The sequence below is a fragment of the Aphelocoma coerulescens genome, chromosome 6 (assembly GCF_041296385.1).
Source record: "Aphelocoma coerulescens isolate FSJ_1873_10779 chromosome 6, UR_Acoe_1.0, whole genome shotgun sequence".
NCBI classification, from domain to species: Eukaryota; Metazoa; Chordata; class Aves; order Passeriformes; family Corvidae; genus Aphelocoma; species Aphelocoma coerulescens.
Window position 1 is genome coordinate 24,790,143 of NC_091020.1, and position 21,122 is coordinate 24,811,264.

Consider the following 21,122-nt stretch of genomic DNA (forward strand, 5'->3'; position numbering starts at 1 on the left):
GCATGTAATACCTTTTCCAAAGGAGGACAGATGTGCAGGAGTAGTTTCAGTCTTCCAAGAAGTTTTCCATCAGGATCCTAATTTTTCTCTGTCTGTGCAGTCCAAGAGCATAACCACAGCCCCTGCAAGACTGAAGTCAGGAGGCTGCTGCTCGAGCAATTCCTGCTGCCAGGAGACCATCCAGCTGCCCATTTGCTCCTCGGGTCTGGAGCTGCAGCTGCAAGGAGGCCTGCCAGCACACAGCTACTCTGCTTTTTGGAGAATTTTGAAAAGGGCATTGTGGAAGAATAGCTTGAGCCTAGCTTGTCCTACAAGGGAAGTTTCAGCCAGAAGCCATTATGCCAAACATTCGGGTTTTTGAAGGGATATACAGGTATCATATGGAATTGGTGGGGAAGAGAGACTTTTCTTTTCAGAATACCATATATCCTAGTTACAGGAAAGGAACCAGCAATAATACCTATCTGCACTCACAGGTTTGGTTTCAGGTTGTTTTGGTTTTTTTTTAATTTTTATTTTGGAGACTTTGAAGAAGAGAGGAAAGAAGAGGAACATTCTGAGCTCAAAGAATTTCACTCTTGGCATGCCAAAGCCAGCAGTAGAAATGCCTGGATCTTCCACGGTGGCTTGGACATGTGCCACAGTAAAAGAAGCTGCTTCACAGCGAGCCCTGTCCTTGAGGGAACACATTTCAGATCATTCAGCTTCAGGGAGAAGGGGCTACTTCCCTTCTCTACAGAGAGCCCCAACCTCTATGTGGGTACGTGTACTGCCCCTGCCCAAAGAGCCAGCAGGCTATTCAGTCAGCCCTAGGGAATAAGGACACAAACAAGTTGTCATATTCCACAGAAAGGCATCAAATCCATGATGATGTTCAAGGTGGATTACTGTGGGCTAAAGTAGTAGAAACCCTGCAAAAAAGCAGAAGGGAGAAGAAGCTGATGGAAAAGAAGACGGTTGCATGCCCAAAATGCCAATGGAAAGTCAGGGTTTCAGTAGGGGTTTGGAGTCTGAAGCTGAAGGACAGACACAGATTAACTTTCCAATAGCTGCAGTCACCTTAGGAAGTGTTATTTGTTTTTGCAAATTACTATTAGGACACAGTAGTTTTTGCTTACTATCCATTTTTTTTTTGCCAGGAAATCCTGATGCTGCCACCACATGATTAAGAAGTCACTCAAATTCAGCAGAAACACTCCAGTGTCTTTGGCTGTAGTCACTCTACAAAGATCAGTTGGGATCCTGTGACATCTGACAGTTTTCCTCTCCTCCAAGACTGACATTAACCAAAAGTCTCCTATTCAAAACAAAATGCTAGACAGAACACAACCGACATTCCTATTTTGGGAAAGTCTGGATTGGGAACCTCATTTCTCATCTTGAACCCACGTGTAGCTGTTTAAGTGTAGTTCAGGAGCCATTTGATATTTACAGTTTATTCCTTTGAATGCTATAGAAAGCTAATAAAAGAGTGAGAATCATCAGCAGAATGTACTACAAAATGCAACATGGAGTAAACCGGAGCAAACACTGATCATTTCATACCACTGCTGCCCACCAAGGACCTTCAGCACCACAGAAGAGATATGGTTTTGGGAAAGAGCAACTTCATGACAAGTTGAGAGCTAGAAAACTCCAGTTTTTTGAAGAGAGGCTGGGTATTCTACTCCCACCTCATCCCAAGCCTGCTCATTTTCATAAGGAACTGTACTTGGATTTTCCAGAGTGGCTGCCACCTATTCAGAAACCAGTCTTGAGCAGAAATAGCAAGGTTGCACTTCTGCCAGTTCTTCAGCCCCTGCCTGGTCACGCTGTAAAGTCCTCTGACTCTGAAATCCCTTCTACCAGCCTTCAAATGGTAATTTCTGAACACTTTCAGGCAAAATTCCACCAACAAAAATACTATTGCTTTGAAACAGAAGAGGACAGACAAACATCCAAATACAAATTGAAAGCACCTGCTCAAAAGACTCCACTAGTATCTCAACAGTCCTTGACTAGTCAAGACCTCACATTTTTATTTTTAAAACGTACTTCTGCCATGGTTCTTGGACCCCTTAAACCAACATCATCAAATTCCACTACAGATTTAGACTTGTAAAGTGTACAACGTGACTTTACTTCTCCAAGCACAGAGTAAGAGTCTTGTGAGAAGGCTTTGCTTCTGCCAGCATCCACTTCCAAATTCTCCAGCCCTGGACAGCAGAGAAACAAAACAAAACAGGATGGCTGCGTAACAGCGGTCAGCCTCCTGCGCACTCCAGAGCTTCCTGGCTACTGCTGCCTTATGAATTTTGTGAGCTGTCAAACGGAGCCAGGTCCATCCGCCTGCCCGCTGGCTTTGAACTGCACAGCCTGGGTCACCACGTGCCATGCCAGTGCACTGTTCTCTCATGTGCATGGAACAGGAAGCACAGCTCTGTCGTTTTAGGGAAGATTATGAAGTTGTACAAACACCCAACTAAACAAAAACCTGATATGGCCCATCCTGAGAGATGGAGAGATGCACACAAATATCATGCCCAGCTGGGCACACGGTTATAAGAACTAGAATGATCAGGGACTACTTATTGACTTGAACAAAGCTGATATCCAAACCCATTCACTGGCAAAACTGTACAATTCCAGTCAATCAGTTGATCATTGTCTCAGTGTTGGCATTCCTGAATGGAAAGCAGCAAAAGAGCAGAGAAAGGTGGATGGAAAACATGACCAGCAATGCAACTCATTTTCCTCCTTGATACTATAAGTTAACACAGGCAGCAGGGAGCACAAGAAGGAAAAATTAAGGAAGAGAGAAGAGGGCATGAAAAAAGGATACATCTGAGTAGCAGACATCAAGAAAGAAGTCAATTTTAACTATCCTTTGCCTTTCAGGCCACCCAGCACTTCCCACAACTAATGCACCTGGACCATTTTCAAGGATGCTGGCCACACACTGCTCACATAAACTTCATGGGATTAACACTACAGCCTGCAGGATGAATCACTCATATATCTTTCTTTTTTTATCCCACATTAAAATCTGAAAAGGAAGAACACAGTGGCTTGCTCATAACAAATATTCTCTCTATACTCTCCAAAACCATGCAAAGGACTTGTTAAAAATTAGATATTGCTAAGGCTACAGATACAACAAATAGCTAAAGAACAGCAGAAGACGGTACACCTAACAATGTAAAGTAGCTCAGGAGCTTTTATTTTGGTGCTACATACTCCTTTGGAATGTATCACAAGTAGAAGCTGTGTGTCTCAAGTGTGAGCTGGTCATTGGTGAGAACTCAGCAGAACTTGCCTTACTGGGTCAATTTCTCCCAGAAAGAGGGACTGTTCAGCTTCAGAAGTCAAAGATAAGTAGTTCTGACCTCAGCTACAGCTCCAGTTGAACAGGGGTGACTAAAGTTGTAAAATTTGCTTTCTGAACTGATGGCTGTTTTTAACAATCTAGGTCAGGCTCAACTACAGCAACTGAGGCTCTTTCCTGCCAATTCAAAAGAAAAACACTAAGTACCAATGGCTGAGTTGACTCCAGAGCACTACCTTGTAAGTCCAGTTCTAGTCCATCCACCAAGACCTGATGATGACACAGCTTTACAGCTACAGAAGAATGCCTCAGCATCACATTGTCAAGGTAAAACATTGTAAAACTTCAGTCCCAAAGAAACACAGGATTTTGGTTTCCTTGAACTAAGGAACATGCTGTGTTACATTTCCTTATATTAGAATGTGCTCCTGACAGGAGAAATTAGAGAAGGATTTAGCTTTCACAAAAAAAGCATTAATCACATTAGGTTCTTGACAGAAGGTACAGGAAATCAGTGAAAAGGAAGGAGAGACACAGCAGAATAAATGATACCCAGGAAGTCACTAATCTCCACCTGCATTCAGTTTTTCTCCTTTCAGATCTTCCCCTCTGTGTGCATTTAAATTTCCACTAAATTTACCTGAGGCCACTCAAGTAGTCCATTCAGAAGTCTGCTTAAATAAGAGGCAAAGAAGAAACAGAGGAAGGATTATATGATTTGAGAATATGGAGAAGAATTACTAGTTTAGGCAAGTTTCAGCTGTAGCAGACAGTTTTCTTGATGTACCAAGGACTTGGCATGGTTTGCTCACAAAAGCCAGAGTAGCTCATTTGGCAGCCTGCAGCCATTGCTAAGGTACAGGTGAGTCTGGCCCAGTCACTAATTCAATTTCTGTCACTGCAGTGCCTCCAAGACACACTTGCCAAAGGCAAGTGCATGCCCAAGCATTCAGCCTCTGCCATGTCTGCACATAATCGGTGGAAAAAAGGCCCTTGTGCAACTCAAGTGCACCATGTAAGGAGGTCTCAACACTGGCATCTGTCACAGCATTATAAAGGGTGGCTATGTCTCATCTGTAATGGAAGTTTCTCTGAAACCACCAGCTTTTTCCCTCAAATGTCTCTACACAACAATTCCCGGTATCCAGAGCCGAATTTAAACCAGCGTCAGCAGGGATCTTGCAAGACATCCCCAGAACCATCCAGATCCCGAGATCCCACATGCACATTCTGCAGACAGTGTCCTTATTGTGGGATGTTGGCTTCTGTTTAGGATTGTTTGCCAGGGAGGCTCTGGGGTGGCAGAGGGAAAGCAACACCCTTTCATGTGGCTGACTCTCAAACCTGGACACTTCTGTGAAAGAGATACTTAACTTCCCAGTTCTCAGTTAAGTGGAAAGGTTCACACGCCAACCCCAGAAGCTCACTTCTTATTTTAAAACCAACAGGCTAACAGTCCAGGAAGCACATAGTCAGCTCTAAAAATACAAAGACATCTGGAATGACCAAATGTGTAATTTAACTTGTAGCTAGTACAGGAACCAGCTCTGCTTCCTGTATTCAGGAGGAGCAAAACAAGCATTTTCTACAGGACTCAGTTATCCCATTTGCCTGGCAATGAAAATAGCACCCTATTTCTGGTCATTCTGCTTCTACATGCTACATTTTACTTTTATTCAAGGACATTTTGGTCACAGAAGGTCTACTTGAATAGGGAATAATTTTCAAGCTCACCCTGAGCATACAGCCATCCTGTAATTTTGATTCTTCACACTCTGTGGAGCATTTCCTTCTTGGTAACAATATAGAATTTTAGTCAGAATTAAGAACAAAACCTCAAAGAAACTGTCCCTCAGACTCCTGATGCTGTTTGCAGGCAAACAAGCAAACTTCACCTTCTCTCCCATGAGTCAGTGTGTGCAGTCTTGGCCTTGTGGACACCCAGAAGTGCCGACTCTTCAAAGTGGTTTCCAGGACACTGAATAAACTGGTCTTGAGTTTAATCCTAGGGTTTTAATGGTCAGTGAGGGACCTTGCCAGATTCCTATCCTAAATCTTCAGCAATACTCAAAGAATGGGTTATTCCAAGCAGCTCTGCTTTTCCTCATGCATGGAGGCCTCCAATAACATCCAAAAGCTACGAAAGTCCATGTGGGAGATTGAAGTGGCATTTCTGAACTTACCAATGTTCAAGCCAGCCATTCAGGTTTAATGCTAGATGCTGTTCTTCCAACCTTAGGGTCACCACTTCATGGAGATTTACCTTGCACAACCCCTCCCCATCACTTTCATTGTGTTCCAGTAGGGATCATGTTTAGGGCCTTTGTAACTTCATTTCAGATTCAACCCACCGAAATTCATCATTCCACCTGCCAGATTTTGTCCCTAAGAGCTATTTGTCCTTTAAGAAGGATACATTCCACCTGCACATATGGTCACAGTTTGAGAGCCAGTGCAGCGCCTCAAGACCTGGACATCAAATCATGAAGGTGTTACCTTGCCCTCATCAGCACAGATGCATGCCTGCCAGCATTGGTCTGGCTAGTCAAGCTGGGCTAGTCATGAGAAAGCAACTTTCTCTTTTATTCAAGTATCAAAACAGCCTGGGATTCTTAAACAAACGTGTCAGGTTTATTAATAAAGGAGCAAAATGAAGCTCAGTCTGCAGCACAAGTGCACCTAGCACTGCCCTAACCCTCCAGGGGCTGGGAGACAGGATTGCATTACAGTCCAACCCACCAGCATGCTTACCAGAAAGGGTGTGCATGTGTGTACCAGATCAGCTGGAGGCAGTTCTGCGACTGAATTACAACAACTTTTCAAAGCAACACATTAGGGCATCCAGCACACATTCCCATTGCAGGAAGAAATAGGAGATACAGACTCAGGCGAGGTCTGGGAAATACTTGCTGTTATCACCAAGACGAAGTTTGACTATGTTGCCAACACAACTGCAGTCAGGCTTCATCTGAAATAAAGTGATGTCCCACTGCATGTGCAACTTTCAGATGAAGTCACACTGTATCAAGATACAAAAAACCAAACTTGCCAATAAATGTAGTAACGAGAAGCCGGCCAGTAAAACAGAGCTCCAAGAGAGCCCATCTCATCTGCTGCCTCTTCTAGAATTGCTTTGGTTAACCCAGCTGTGAGCCAACACCTTTCTACCAAAAAAATAATTAAATTCTCCACCAAGAATGCCAGGAAGTTTGATGTCCCAGCCCGAGGGGGTGGATGGGAAGAGCCAACATGCACCCATCTGTCATGCCACCCTCCTAAATCTCATTGTATTATGAAACTCCTAAGGAGGGCAATTACTTCCATAGGTTTTGCTAAATCTGAAAATGGACAAGAAACTGGTTTGTGGTAAAACTGAACTCTTTTTAACATGAAAGCCAAAGGCATGCAGTTATGTTGCTGGTCGTAACTGAAACGCGTCTGCTAATGATTACAGCTTCCATTTTGGTGCCAAAGTAGTATTGGAACTGCTTATTTGCTGTGCAGCTTGGGGGGGGGGAATCTCTTCCATCCTTTATTAATCTTGTCCTCATCTGACACAACAAAAATGCACCATCAGTCTTTTGCTTACTTTGAAAAACAGGCCTGAAAGTCACTACAAGAGCCAAAGTCTTTGTGTATAATTATTGTCTTGACTAACTAGAACAAAGGGCAGAAAACATCAGTCATTATGCATTAAATTTAGTATTTTGGGGACTTATTTAAAGACATTTCACTGACCTGCTTTCTTAAAAGAAACTTTGATATAACAAAAAACTATGAAATAATTCAAAATAAATTAATTTTTAGGTTTTTTTGGTTGGTTTTTTTTAAAGCAGTCACATCCAACGGAATGTAGCTCACAGGGTAACTATGGGACTCATTGGAAGGCCTCAGCAATATACTTGTATCTTCTTGGCCCCAGGTAGTTTCTTGCAGCAGTGCTAAGCTGGTGACCTATTTGGCCGATATGGGAAACTCAATCATTAGCAAGTTTATGCATTCCAATATGAAAAGCAGATTTTCCTTGGAGATATTTTCTTGGAGCAGGTTTCAGGGTCCCAAAACTGGCAGACTGCATAAATAAAGTAAGGAGTAAAGGCTCCAACAGGGGATGCTATGTAACATTTTTTCCTTTTTAGCCTGCCATCCTGGGCTCCAAACAGGGTATGCAGGAGAAACGGGGAATAAAGCATAGAGTCTCAGCAGAGCAGGATTAAATGAGAAGGGAAAGAGGAAGAAACTTGCAGGCAGCTGGAAATTTCAGAATTGAAGTTTTCAGAGGCCTGGTGCATATCCTACTATTCAGGAGTTTGCATGCAAGGCAAACCTAAAGGCAGCAAAGCCTGTGCCACTGCTTCTCCACTGTTACCGATGTGACCTGCTGGTCTGAAGCTAAAGTGCCTGTATGCACAACTAAGTCTTCAAGTCTGGTTTCAGTGGTCACATCCTCTCCCCAGCAGACAGACTAACAGGGCAGTCTCAGAAATCCTGGAACAGATTTCATGCCCACAGCTAGCAAATATGAAGTCCAGACAGGCTTGCTCCTTCTGCTGCTCCCCAAGGTCTGAGGGGTCTCAGCGCCTTGGATATGGAGAAATCGAAACAGATGCAGATGAGAAACAATCTTTGCAAGGGCTGACACTGATTTTTTTTCTTCCCCTTTGAAATACACTCCTTGTGGTTTGAAGAAAAGTCTCCTCACATGCTGACCTGGCAACCATGTGAGACTTCTTTCAGTCCTGCCTGTGTGAAAGCTTGGCCCCAGCAAGCTCTGCTGGCACTTGTCAAGCAGGGGAGTTCCTCTCTTTAGGCTCATTTCCATTTCTTGAGAAATTAGAGAAATGTAGATGTTCTCTAATCTACAGTTAGATTGGAGATCTAACTACAGTTGAATGGGTAGTATATTGTTCTACATCAAGCCAGGTGGAGGGAAGTTGAAAAGGGAACCTGTTTACTTCAGCGGGATGCTTAGAAGACAGCATGGAAAAAAAACAGCCCTAGAGATAAATATTTAATGTATTTGGAGACTTCTTATTCACAGCAATCACCCTTCTCCCGAGCTTTGAGAAATCTGGAGGTGTGGGAGAGTTATCCCACAGAGGCATGACATCAGCTAAAGAAAAGGCAGATCAATGCAAAAGTCAAAGTGGTTGGACTTTAGGTATCTCCACAAAATGGAAAAAACCCCACATAACTGAACTAGCCCCGTCAGAACACCAGTTGCCCAAGATTAAGACAAACAATGGGTGTAGGACTAGAAAAATTAATATAAACCACACCCTATAGCGCAAAACATTTGAAAAGATAGGTTCTAGAGGGACAGTTTCAAATTGGAAGTTGTTTCATCATGTCAATCTGGAGAGATGTTTCTTTAAAAGTGAACACTACATAAAAGGAATCTGATAGGTAGATTAAAAAGGAGAATGCTTTAGAGAAACATGACCCCATGACATCTTTTGTGGCCCTATTACTTGTTAATCATTCTTTTCCCTCTATAGGGGAATGAAATGAGGCAGTGCTGCTTGGAAAATAGTAATTCATTTCTTACAACTCTGAAACCTTCAATTATGAACCCAAGGGAACACCACGACTAGCTAACTTTTGCAAGGCTTTATAAATACACTGAAGGTCACTTTAGTATGACATTGAACTGCTCCCAACTCCAGTGGGACCCAAATAACACAAGCCACAGTCAACAACTCCATCCCAGCAGGCAAAACATCCCCAGCAGCAGAGCTCCAGAACAGCCTGAAGGTGTCCCAGGAAAGCTTCAGCAGAACGAGGCACTGCAAAGAGCAGAGTTTTAGCAGACAGCCGTATTTCAAGTGTTCTTAATGAGCTTGTCATCAAGGAGGCAGAGCAAATACCAACTGCAATTCGAAGCTGGGCAAAGGAAAACCAAGCAAGGAGGTCTTTGAAATGCAGAAGAGCTTCCCAGAAGAGATGGAAATGTCACAGCACACTTAAAGGGACACTCTCCCCTTCTCACAGGGTTCACTCTCCCCTTCTCACAGGGTTGGAATGAATAGTACCAGCAGAAAAGCCGGAGCCCACCTTCGTCCCTTTGCACGGTCACAAAACAATAGGCATTTCAGAGGTGGCAGTGGAGAACAACCTCGTTTTCCACAGTGATAGAGGACAACTACAAAACAAACGGAGTAATAACAACCCTGCTTTGGTTCCAACACAGAGAATTACCTTCCAAGCTCTTAAACAGAAACAAACATCAATTGCCATGTAAGTTACTAAGTGGGGCAGAGGAAGCCATTTAGACATCACAAGATAGCAACATAAATATTACAAAACATTCATAATTCAAGCATTTTGTTTTACGCCGCAACATCCCAAGCTCAGCTGAGATGTTGGTGTGGTGATGCTCAAGCAATAGGCAGGTCTAGGAGCTTCAGTCCCACCCCCTTATCATTCAAACCTATGTACAGGGCAGCCTTGAACTGCAGCTCAGAGGTAACTACTTCAGAAATGTGGCATGATTCTTTTCTGGGCACAGTAAATGCAAGTTAAATTGTGACGAGGGCTTCAGCCATACCAACATGCTTTGACTGCTGAAAGTAAAACAGCCAGAAAAGAAAGCAGCTACCATGCTCGTTATCCTTGCAGAGGCAGAGTTAAAAATTCAACCAGATTAGAAAAAAGGCAAGAAAAAAGGCATTCAGAAAATAGCTTACAAAACAATCACCAGAGAGGTCAGAGTAGGCTGTAAAGGGCTGCTTCCAGCTTACTACATCTGCTAAAGTCATTAGACAGTGTCACCCCACCCTTGGGCTCCCAAGAGCAAGAGCAGAGGAGGGAGGGCTCCTCCTCATCTCCCACTGGCCCGGCTGTTTCTGGTTCGAGTGTAAATTCTCTCCATCCATTCAACATTTTGCAAACAGGCCACTGGAAGAGGGAGTGCCTGTTTGCAGGGTTGGTCAGGCACTGTATTCCCAGAAAGGAGCTGATTTCCAGGAGAACTTAGCTGGAGCAAATCATCACATCCAGTTTTACCTTTCTGCCCTAAGCTTGCCCCAGGCTTCCCATGGAGCCAGCACAAAACCTGGATTAATGTAAATGTCCCTGTTCCTCCTATCAATACTCCATTTCCATCGACTACTTTAAAACAAGGCAGCCAGGTTCCCTCCAGAGACAGCAGTTTCCAAGACAGCTAAAGTTTAAAATAAAACCCACCCTTTGCAACCAGATGCACCAACAGGATGCTTTGCTTCTGCTGTTGCAGAACAAAGCAAGAGAACAACCAGCCTTGATCACTGCCTCCAAAAAGCCTGAAGACAAAGACGCTGCTGCAGTGAGACAAGCAAGTGCCATTGAGCATCCTTACTCTCCACACAGACAGCTCTGAACCTCTGCCTGCCCAGAGAAGCCCTTCTCCAGCCCCAAGTTGCAGGCATTTGAAGGAGAAAAGCATCTCTGCTTTGCCAGCATTGTCGCTGTTTGGAGAGAAAACTTGTACAAACACTGTTTTTTATGACATTAAACAACTTTCCAGTAACTCCTAGCCAAAAATTCCAAATCACCCACCCTGCCTCCTCAGATGGCCTGTTTGTCTGCATTAGTACGTACATTGGGCAGAAACTGCAGCAGGACAGGAACTGATTCATAAGTGGATCAAGTATCCTCTGCTGCTGGGCTGGTGCCAGAAAGGCAGGACACACAGCAAGGCAGCACTGCATTCAGAATGGACACTGAAGGCTACACACCTTTGTTTTTGAAAAAGGGGCTGGGGGTGGTCCTTCCTTAAACTGGCTCTCCTTGTTAAAAAGTTACGAACTCTGGTACATACAGAAGCAGCAAGACAAGCTGTCCCACATATTTAGTGGTGGCCACTCACCTAAACCCGTCCTCTGGAATAAAGCCAATGGTTCTAAGGGAAAAGTGTTCAACCTACAGAAGTGTTTGTTTCTCCTCCTCAAATTCCAGACACAGCTCAAGGACTGATCAAGAGAAGGGGCTGCTGTATAAGGGAGGATTTACTTCTTATATCATGACCTTGGTCTCCTACAAGGCTTAAAACTCAAATACACAGCCATACACTGGGAAGAAGTGGAAACACAGACAACTGAAGTAGCTTCTCAGAGCAAACAGCAGGGCAAGGCTGGGCTGGGTATACAAACAGAAATCAAGTCCTGCATCATATCTGATGAACTACACACTCTTGAAATGCTATGTAAAGGGGAAAAAAAAGTCATTTTCTAAAGAAACCCAACATGCACAATTGCACCTGAAATAGAGCATAATGTTGGCAATTACTGTGTCTGGCAGCACATCTGACTAGTGGATGCAAAGTTATTGACAATTCACAACCAAACTAGGAAACTGCATTTGCAATTTGGTGTAGAGCTACAGCCACATTTGAAAGCTAGAAAGCTGCTAGATTGCCACTTATCTGCTAGAATAAACAGAAGTGTACTGGGTTTGGCCAGCTTTTACAAGATAATACTAATGCTCAGAGACATTTGCTAGCAGTGCACATGATCCCCTCTGTGTATAAAGGGAGGATCAGGAAGACAAGGACCTAGAAAAAGAGGCAGAGCAGCAAAAAGCAGATGCAAGATAGAAACACTGATCTCTACAAAATTTAAAACAAAAGCCCCTCCAACGCTAAAGAAAGGTGACTGAAAATCAATGCAACTTGCAAAAACAGGCATGGCAGAAGGGATATAAAGATGCAAGATTGGTTCCATGAGTTTCAAGAAACCATATTTCTGTTTCTACTTAAAACACTTTAAGGGTGTGCCTTTAGCCAAGATGCAGCAGTTAACCACGAAAGTAATCTTGGCCCCATGTGGTACCAAATAAACCCACTTACTTAGCAACACCTTCAAATAAAGGGTGCTGTGTTCCCCATGAAGAGCCAGAAGTCTAACTCAAAAAGCCCTCAATCTGAGAAGAGGGAGCTTCCAACAGGGAAGTCAGTGCATCCTCAGGAACTGAGAGCTGTGGCCTATGTCCCTCTCCTAGCTCAGCCACTGAGCAGCACCAGCGAAACCAAATGGTGTAGCAGAGGACATTGCCAGGCACACTGACACTGTGTGGACAACCAGCAAGTCCCAAGTCCTTTAAGCCAGGACTCCCAGATGAGCAGAGATCTTCCTCATGGATACTTCAGTGCCAAGTCCCACATCCCAGTTAAAGAGAGCAGAGCAGCCTCCCTTCACAGGGATTCCTCTGTGTCCTGATAAAGTTACACTAACCATAATAGCCTTGTTTTACGTATTACACGTACTGTAACATTGAAAATTGGTCTGCAGTTATGTAATTGCAGAGGAAATGGCTTCAGTGCTGCTCAGCCCAGCTGAGAATGCCATCCCACGACGCCTCCACCGCAGGCACGGCTCCCAGGGGCTGCAAGGAAAGAGCTCCTATTCTGCCTGCAAGCAGAGCAGCAGCAGCGCTCCGGAGTGTGCTCGTACTTCACTGTCTGTCAGGTTTTCCATTGCAAACACTGCCGACACAGTTTATAGCTTGACCATTTCAAGCCACATCCATGCAAAACATAGCAGAGAGGGAGTTGTTCTGGCCCAGTCCCTTCCTCTTCCATCTTAAAGAAATGTGTCAGATTCCTGCTTTAAAGTCACAACATTTCTTTTCTGCAACAGAAATACATTTTTAAGTCATTCCACGAGGTTTTTTTGGTTAAGGTTTAAAGAAGCCTGTGTAGTCAACAGACAGGACTTATGTCAACTACTCACATAGTTTTTCTGAAACAACTCAGAAATGTTTAGATAGTGTTGGACAGAGCAGGTTGATTACACCATGCCTTTAAACAAATCACAGTCACTTCTAAGAGCAAGAAACACAAGCCCTGTAACTACAGCCTGTTCCCAGACAACACCTGTAGAGACTATAAACCTTCTTTTTTCTCCTGATGTGTGTGTGACCATTGCTACATGCAGATTTTCCTCCCCAGCTAAAAGAAAGAGATAAATATTCATCAGATACAACAGGCACACTCTGGGTATTTCGCTCTTATAAACAGAATGAAGATCTGAAGGACAATCTTTGTTGAGGCAAGATAGGTATTTGCTGCAAAAACCAAATACTGAAGCCTGAGAGCTGCTACACTACTAAATAACTTGTTCTGAAGTACAACGGCTTTATTTCAGTCTACCAAGGTTTGCTTCCACAGTAATTGCAGCAACAACCAGGTTATAGTGACCCAAAGGCTTCACAACTCAGAGGAAGGATTTTGGAAATTCACCATGTATGCTACACTGACCTTGATCTTAAGTTATAATATGGCACAGAAGTTCTAACTTCAAATGATGTGCAAGTAATAACTTTCACTGGCACAATAATGAAGACAACTTAGCCAGCTCTTTCAGTGAAAGAGAAAGCCAAATACAAGACAAGGCCCTACCAAATGGGCTTGTACATATCTGCCTGTGAGACACCTTAAATACCATCTCTTATATGATAAAAGATACACTGAATAATACTATACAGTAAGTATAACCCACTTAAGATGAAGCTAAAGTAGCCTGATGAAAACCAGATAAGGCTTCAATAAATCAAACACCCTATTTTCCCCCTTCTACCTCTGCCTTACCCACTGGCCTTTGAACAAGCACAGCTTACATCCTTTCAGGAGAGCATACAATTTGGAGGTAAACATCAGAAAAGGTGGTAACTCTAGCTCAGGCCCTACAAGTGTGCAGAAGAAAACATCCAGCAGGACATGAAACATGCACCATCATTTGGAAACTGGTTTTGAGGTTCCTCGTGTAAAAAAAAATAGGGACATTTCACTAGTAAAGTGAAGGTGTTTCTTTCTTATGAAAGCCATGCAACAAAGCCAAGTTAAAGTTTTTTCTACTCCAGAAAACAAAAGAACCATTTAAGCATCCTTGGCATCAGCAGGCAACTCTATTCAGGCAAGGTTTTAAAATGAAACAGTAATCTGTGCCTTTACACATCTAACTTCCCCAAAGTTCAGTTAAAGAAACACCCAAAGCAGACATATGATATGCTATATACATGTCTATACACACAAGGAAGTTCAAAACATTGGCCCAACAGCACATCCAACACACACTGTCCAGCCTGACAGGACTTCTTTGCTGTCAGCTAACAACCTGTCCAGCCACTCTTCCTTCCTTTCATTGAAGACATTGTCCCTGCTGCAGGTGACATCCATAACACCTTGCACCACCTTTGTATGGATTAGAAGAATAAGTCTAATTTATACATCACAGGTAGAGTTTCACAACACTTACAAGCCAACACAACAACATAGTCAAATTAGTTATTATGCATATGCACAGTCCAATAATCTTATTTTCTTGAAAATTACATCCCCATGTTCTTAGAGGTCATAACCACATCTTCTAGGTGCCTGCTTACACTAAGCAGATACTCAAATTCAAGCCATAATTCCTGAGTTCTGGAAGTTGACACTTGAGAAACTTTTCCTAATCTCATGACATGCCATCCACAGGTTCAGCAGTAGCTGAAAATACAAGAAGACAATACAAGAATATTGAAGTCATTCCTGTGGTATCCCTAACCTAGGGGAGAACTAAGAGACTATGTCTGGAGTCCTGTTCTTGGAGCAACTAAACCATGAGTTCTCTACCAGAACAGTTAAAACAGTCATCCAAGCAAGGGATGCTCTCTCCATCACCAATCTGTGATTTATGTGCTTATATGTTTGTTTTTTTTTAAGGATATGGATATAGCTTTATTTTGTATGTACATAAATATAAAGAGCAAGATCACAGCATGGAATTCTGGGCTTCAGATTTCCTTTCTTGTTTACATGGACATTAAGGAATCTGGTTGACAAGTATCCAAATATGGTTTTAAGAAGTGTAATCCAAGTTCACGGATGTTCCCTTAGAAGAGTCACATTTCTGGACCCACTAATTAATTCAAACCCTGACATTCTCCATTTCTATCTCCACATACCATGTGGTTCAATACAATGTGGTCTGAACTGTGCAAGGCAGAGAGGCCACACTAAAAGAAAACACAAAGGAACTGTAACTGGAATTCAGACACTGCTTGTATTATTTAACAGCCCAATTAATTCCCTTGGCTCCATAAGCCATTACCCAAGACAAGGATATCATGAATATGAATATAAGTTGCCACAATATAACCAGGCTTGCTCTGATGGCAGAGACCCCCACTACTGACAGTGAAGCCGCAGGCTTGGAAGGCAGGATGCTTGCCCACTAGGCCAGACACAGTTCAAGAAGACATTTTTCCCTCTTCAGTCATAACTATTGCTTCAAAGTGGAGTAGATGACCAGTTTGGTTCCCATTAGTTTTGCAAGTGACACAGTCAGTACCCAGGAGATAGGTATTTCTGTTCACACTAGCCAGTGCATTTCCACACACAATCCTTTTGGACTCCACGCTAAATCACCAGCCAGCAAATTACTGTATCACATTGAGCCAAACACACATGAGGCTCTCATACAGCAGAGAAATTACCACTCCATTAAAAGAGGGGGAAAAAAAATACAGTGCATGGTCACCTTTGTGGATAACCTGGCTCAAAGCTCTGGAAGCTGAATTTGAACCTTGGATCAGGGTGCCCTAGTGTCCCCAAGCTCTGGTGTGCCCAGCACACTCCAGAGCCTGCCAGTGGCAAGAGCTCTTAACATGGAGGTACCACAACGTGAGCCTTGGCTTGAACAGATCCAAATGTCAGCAGCTCCCCTGGATGAGGACACACAAGTCACGAGTGGGCTGGAAACCAGTCCTGGACAACAGCTCTGCATTAATACACACAGAGTGCTGGAGGGGAGGAGGGGGAGCTGCTGAAGACAGGCAGTTATTCAAACCAGCTGCTAAGCCACTCCAACCACTCACACGTACACAGTCTCCTGCATGTGTTCTGCCCAACTCAAAGCTACCAGGCATCCAAAAGTTAAAGCACACAAAAGACATCTATACAAACACTTGCCAAAAATCTCATTTTCCAAGTGCAAGCTGGTTATTCCATGCATGGCAGAAGGGAATTTTAGCTTGCTTTTTCATGACAGCCTCTACCTCTTTGCCTCAAAATTCCCCAATTAACACTTCTGCAAGAAGTTTTGAAACTATGCACAGCCACGTATTTATCTACGCACATTCTCTCCCCTCCCTACCGAGCTCTGGGCCACGGGCTAAGCTGTCAAGCCAAGTTTCATCCCAAGCAATTTTTAAACACTCATCCTATAAATCCTCTGCAAAGGGAGTTAGTAATGGAAATACTGACAGAAACTTGAAGAGACAGCAGGGCAACTATAGCAGCCTACTATACATCAGCTTCATTAGCTGCAGATCCTTCTCTCAGTCACCTTCATTTTCCATTGGTGTACCTTGGCTAATTAACACACAAAACCTATGAAACATTCTTACAGTAGAAGGCAACATTTGGCCCCCAGCCCAAGTCAACACTGAGAAACTTCAACATCCTCTGCCAGACATAGTAACTGTACCAGATGGAGCAAACGTACAGCTAACAAGTAGCAATGAGGAAACTGAAAGCAGAGGAACAAATGCAAAAATCGGACCACTGGAAGAGGGAAAAGCAGCAAATATAACTTACCACTTTCATTTTTCTCTATGACATCCACGACCTCGCCAGCCTGGAGGCTGATCTCAGAGTTCTCCTGCTTCTCATAGTTGGACACCACCACATATTGCTCCAGGATCATGGGTTCAGAGCTAGCATCAGCACCTGGGGAAGGGAAAAAGCAAGCCGTAAGCCAGCTTCCAGCCATGGCTCCTTGAGAGCGACCTCCGTCCATCCGATTCACAACAGGCCAACTTGTCACCAGAGCCAAGCGAATCAGCAAACAACCTTGGCTCGCAGCATATCCCCAAATGGCTGGCCATATAGAAACAGCCTCCTCTGGCCCACAACCCAGCAGCACAGAGGGACATTGGAGAGAAGAAGAAGAAAAAAGGGGAGGAAAAAAAAAATTTAAAAAGGAGCCAAAAAAGTGAATTAGTTGCACAGTTTCATGATGGATTCTGAAAATAAACCTCTTCCCAACATGGTTTCCACAATCTTTGCTCCCATTCAGAGAGAAAAATCCTGGGCAGAAGCAGTATAAATCCACAGCTGAGCCATCCCCCCAGTAAACCCAAAGAAAAAACAGCTCTCCCCTTGGCGGCTCAGCTCCTTCTCCACTCTAAAGGCTTGAGCTGAAAGTCAAGAGGGGGCTGTAGATGCCAATCATATTCGTCTGCACTGCAGCCCTTAAATAGAAACACATGAGCGGGACTGAAAGAGAGGGAGGTGGGGTGGAGGGAGCGAGGGGAGGGCGGGGAAGAGTGTTTACTTGAAACAGAAGAAGAAAAAAAGTTACAGCGCCAGATCCCTGCTCAAACACGGCCACCCCCCGCCTGCCCCCCGCCAGCTCCGCAGTTCCGCGTTCCCCCGGCAGAGCAGCCCCGGCGGGACGGGGCTCGGCTCCCCCTCTCCATCGCCCTTCTGGAGCCCTCGGAGCCAACCTCCAGTCGTTTGGTTTCTCTTCGGACCAAGGGCTTTCGGCTGTCAGAGCCATTTATGAATGAGAGCAGGCGCTCACGCGAACAGGGGCCACGAAAAGTGCAAAATAACCACTCTCCCTCCCTCCCTTCCTCCACATCACTGGTCTTTCTTTCTATTTTTTAAAATTATTTCTGACTTTTTCACCCCCATACTGAAATCATGCATTTCGAGGTGGAGCCACGAGGCAGGCACAGCACTGTGCCAGATGTGGAGGGAGCCCTTGGGCTGCTGCATCTCGGCTCTGTAATGCAACACAAACAGTGCAGACAGGTCCTCTGCACTCCCAAACCCAGGCACAGGCTGATTGTGCTTGGCCTAGAAACCCCCTTGAAAAGTCATGAAAACCTCTCGGTTTAGGTCTTTACTTTGTAAGAGCCAACAGGCTTTAATGTAAAATTATTTTACAGGTTTTCTCAATTACAGCAGTTTGGGACACCAGCATTATTATACATTTTACATATTAAGAGGCAGCTCCTGTCGCTCTGGATTAAGATGTGGATGGAAAGGGAAGACAGAAGCAGATATACAACTTGCTGAATGTCCCATTTTATACGGCAGGGACAGACCCAGGAGCCAGCTCCGGGTTTTCCTGAATTTCTGATGACAAATTGGCTATCAGAGATGGGAAGGAAGCAGCATGGTCTGAAACTGTCCACCAGAAAAGTCAAGGGACTGACAACCAAGCACAGGATGTTGGGTGCTATATTTCCAAACTCAGCATGTTCGTATGTGTTTGGGCTGGAGATGCAAAGTGATTCTACAGACAAGTAATTAGCATCCCTGCCAAGAAAGAGGTAAAGAATGCATCAGCCATTAAAACAGCATCCTGTGAAATGAAAATCCTAGAAGAAAAAGCAATTAATTCAACTGTTTCCTGAAAGGAAACACTATCATAATGCCTCCCCTTGGACCAGATTTAAGAAATCCAGAAAATTAGAAGACTTCCTTGCTCCCTAAGCATGCCTCTGCCTCTCCTCAGATTACGTAAGTTAATTTTCTTTAAAGAGGAGTCGTCTCCTCTAGAAACTTGTGTTTAAGAGATTTAGCTTTTCTATAGACAGTTGAACCACAGCCAGTAGCAGGAATAGGAGGAGAAGACCATGAACTGACAACATGGAAATTTATAATACAAATTTTCACCATAGCTGTCCATTCCACATAAGCATCGTGTTTCTTTTCATGATCAATCAACCTGACTCGTGCACTCTGGTTTAAACCAGTGCTAGTTGGGCTACCTAGAGTACAGTGAGATGCTTTCCTCTGTTTCACACTGTTTCCCACACAGTCTTTTCTCCCATGCAGAATCCAGCAGCATTATAATCTTCCTTCAACGTTCTCAGGCAAGTAACACCTACAACCCTTACTTTGTTCTAGTCTTAAGATAAATACTAGTTTTTTAACCAGAAACAAAAGCCATCTTGGACTTATGTCTATGCATGTGCACCAGCAGAGAATCTGGTGTGTAGAAGGGCAAGACGGACCAGTGGCAAGGGGAGCAGGGGACATGCAGGAAGCAAATTGCTAAACCAACAACCCAAATGCCTTCTTTCCTCCAATCCACTAGACAGTTTTCATGGGACTAGAGTAAGGCAAAAAAATCTGAAACACTGCATTGGCTTGGTGGCAGGAGCAGCGTTCCTGTGATGCCTGCGTCCCTTCTGGGAACAAGGAGAGGACCAGGCTGGAGCACAGGCTGGCAAACACTCCACCGGCAGCCACAGAGGCCGAGCCAGGGACCGTGTGCCAGGGGAATGCCCTTGCCAGGAAATATGGAGAATCAGCACTTCAAATCCACCTCCACAACTCCGCCTCAAAAAAAAAAAAAAAAAAGGTTATATCTGCATTCTCATATCTGAAACCCAGCAGGGCTTCTCTGGGTTACTCTGTTCTGCCTTGGATAAGGTAGTCACTGCAGGAGGATTTCTTTGTCACTACAGTGGCTGGAGGAACACATACAATTAAGAGATTGTTTTAACAGACGCTCGTATAAGTGTTACAGGGCCCCTATTAAGACAAAAAAAAGAAATAGGGTGATAAATTCCTTGGTCTAGGAAGTAACCAAGGTCAAACAAACTTGTTCATTTACAGCTGCAGCAGATCATGCCTAGAGGATATCCCCCTTTCGAAGCATAGTGTCCCTGTGGCTCCTGGAATAATGGTCACCCAAGATTAGGTACGGCACAGTGGGGAAGATTTCAGTAAGAGAGGAAAGAAAGGAAGAAGAGGAGGAGGAGGAAAAGACAGAGAAACAGCTCCCTCCAGTAACCAAAAAGCCTTAACCATTTTCTGGGTAGTCTGGCTTGGGTTGTTACTACATTCCCTTCAGGCACAGTGAGTAGGGTAAGGGACTTTAATCCTCCTCAGCCTTCCATCCCCCACAAGCATCTTTAGATGAATTACTCCTCAGTGACACTCAGGATGGCCACAACATCGCTGGGACACTATGTCAGACTCCCCAAAGGGGATTCAAAAGAACAAGACAGGCAACACCACAGGGAGCACATCACCAATTACACCCGCTGCCGTGGGCGCTTCCGCATCCCTGCCAATTAGTTCAAGTCTAATTTGTAACACAGGACACAGCATGCATTGAAGAGTAACAGCCTGCTCAGTGTGAGCACACCAGAGAAGAGGGATGCAGCATGGCACGAGTTCCCCAGCAAGCTCACATGCAGCTGCAATGCCACCCTGACACAATAGGCCTACTTTTTAAAAAGTCTCCACATCTTTAGCCCAGGCAGAAGTGGAGAGCAGAGGACAGGATAACATTGATGTGCCAGGTAAAGGTCCCCCCTCCTCTCACCCCAAAAAAGCAGAATTACTTTTTTGGCTAAGCTCCAACTTGCAAGCCCTCCCCAGAGCAGAGCACAGATTGCTGGCTGAAATAAGAATTTGCTTGCCTCTCCATTTCTTTTTGCCTCGAGTCCGTTTCCTGGTTAAAGTCTTGAGGATACCCCTCCTCCTCTCCATAGGGCTCCACTTTACAATCCTCCCGCTCCTCACCTCAGCAATTCTCTTCCTGGGGCTGAGCAGAAATGTCATTGGAGCTTGTCCATGCCCCTCACAGCTGGCACTATTAAGTGACACAGTTGCACCCTGTCCCCCTCACCAGGCAGCAAGGAGGGAGCATCATTCCTCCCGCTGTACTCAGAGACCAGCAACTACTGTAAAAGCCTCCTAAATAAGAGCGCAGAGTGCCCGTTCCAACAACATCCTCCTCCTCCTGTGTTGCAACAGCTAAGACCTACGATGGTTTTGCAATAGCCAAAAATGAAAACCACCAACTGGACTCCAAAAATAAAATCATCTGGA

At 44.3% G+C, this 21,122-nt stretch overlaps 1 protein-coding gene across 11 annotated transcripts in view; it reads right to left on the reverse strand.

Moving 5' to 3' along the window:
• SH3PXD2A (SH3 and PX domains 2A) overlaps positions 1 to 21,122 on the reverse strand; it is a 255,167-nt gene that overhangs the window by 54,992 nt on the left and 179,053 nt on the right. For all 11 annotated transcript variants that reach the window (XM_069019941.1, XM_069019939.1, XM_069019938.1 and 8 more), the window contains one exon: positions 16,860 to 16,991. In XM_069019941.1, the coding sequence (XP_068876042.1) occupies positions 16,860 to 16,991 (132 nt within the window). The remainder of the gene's footprint in view (positions 1 to 16,859; positions 16,992 to 21,122) is intronic.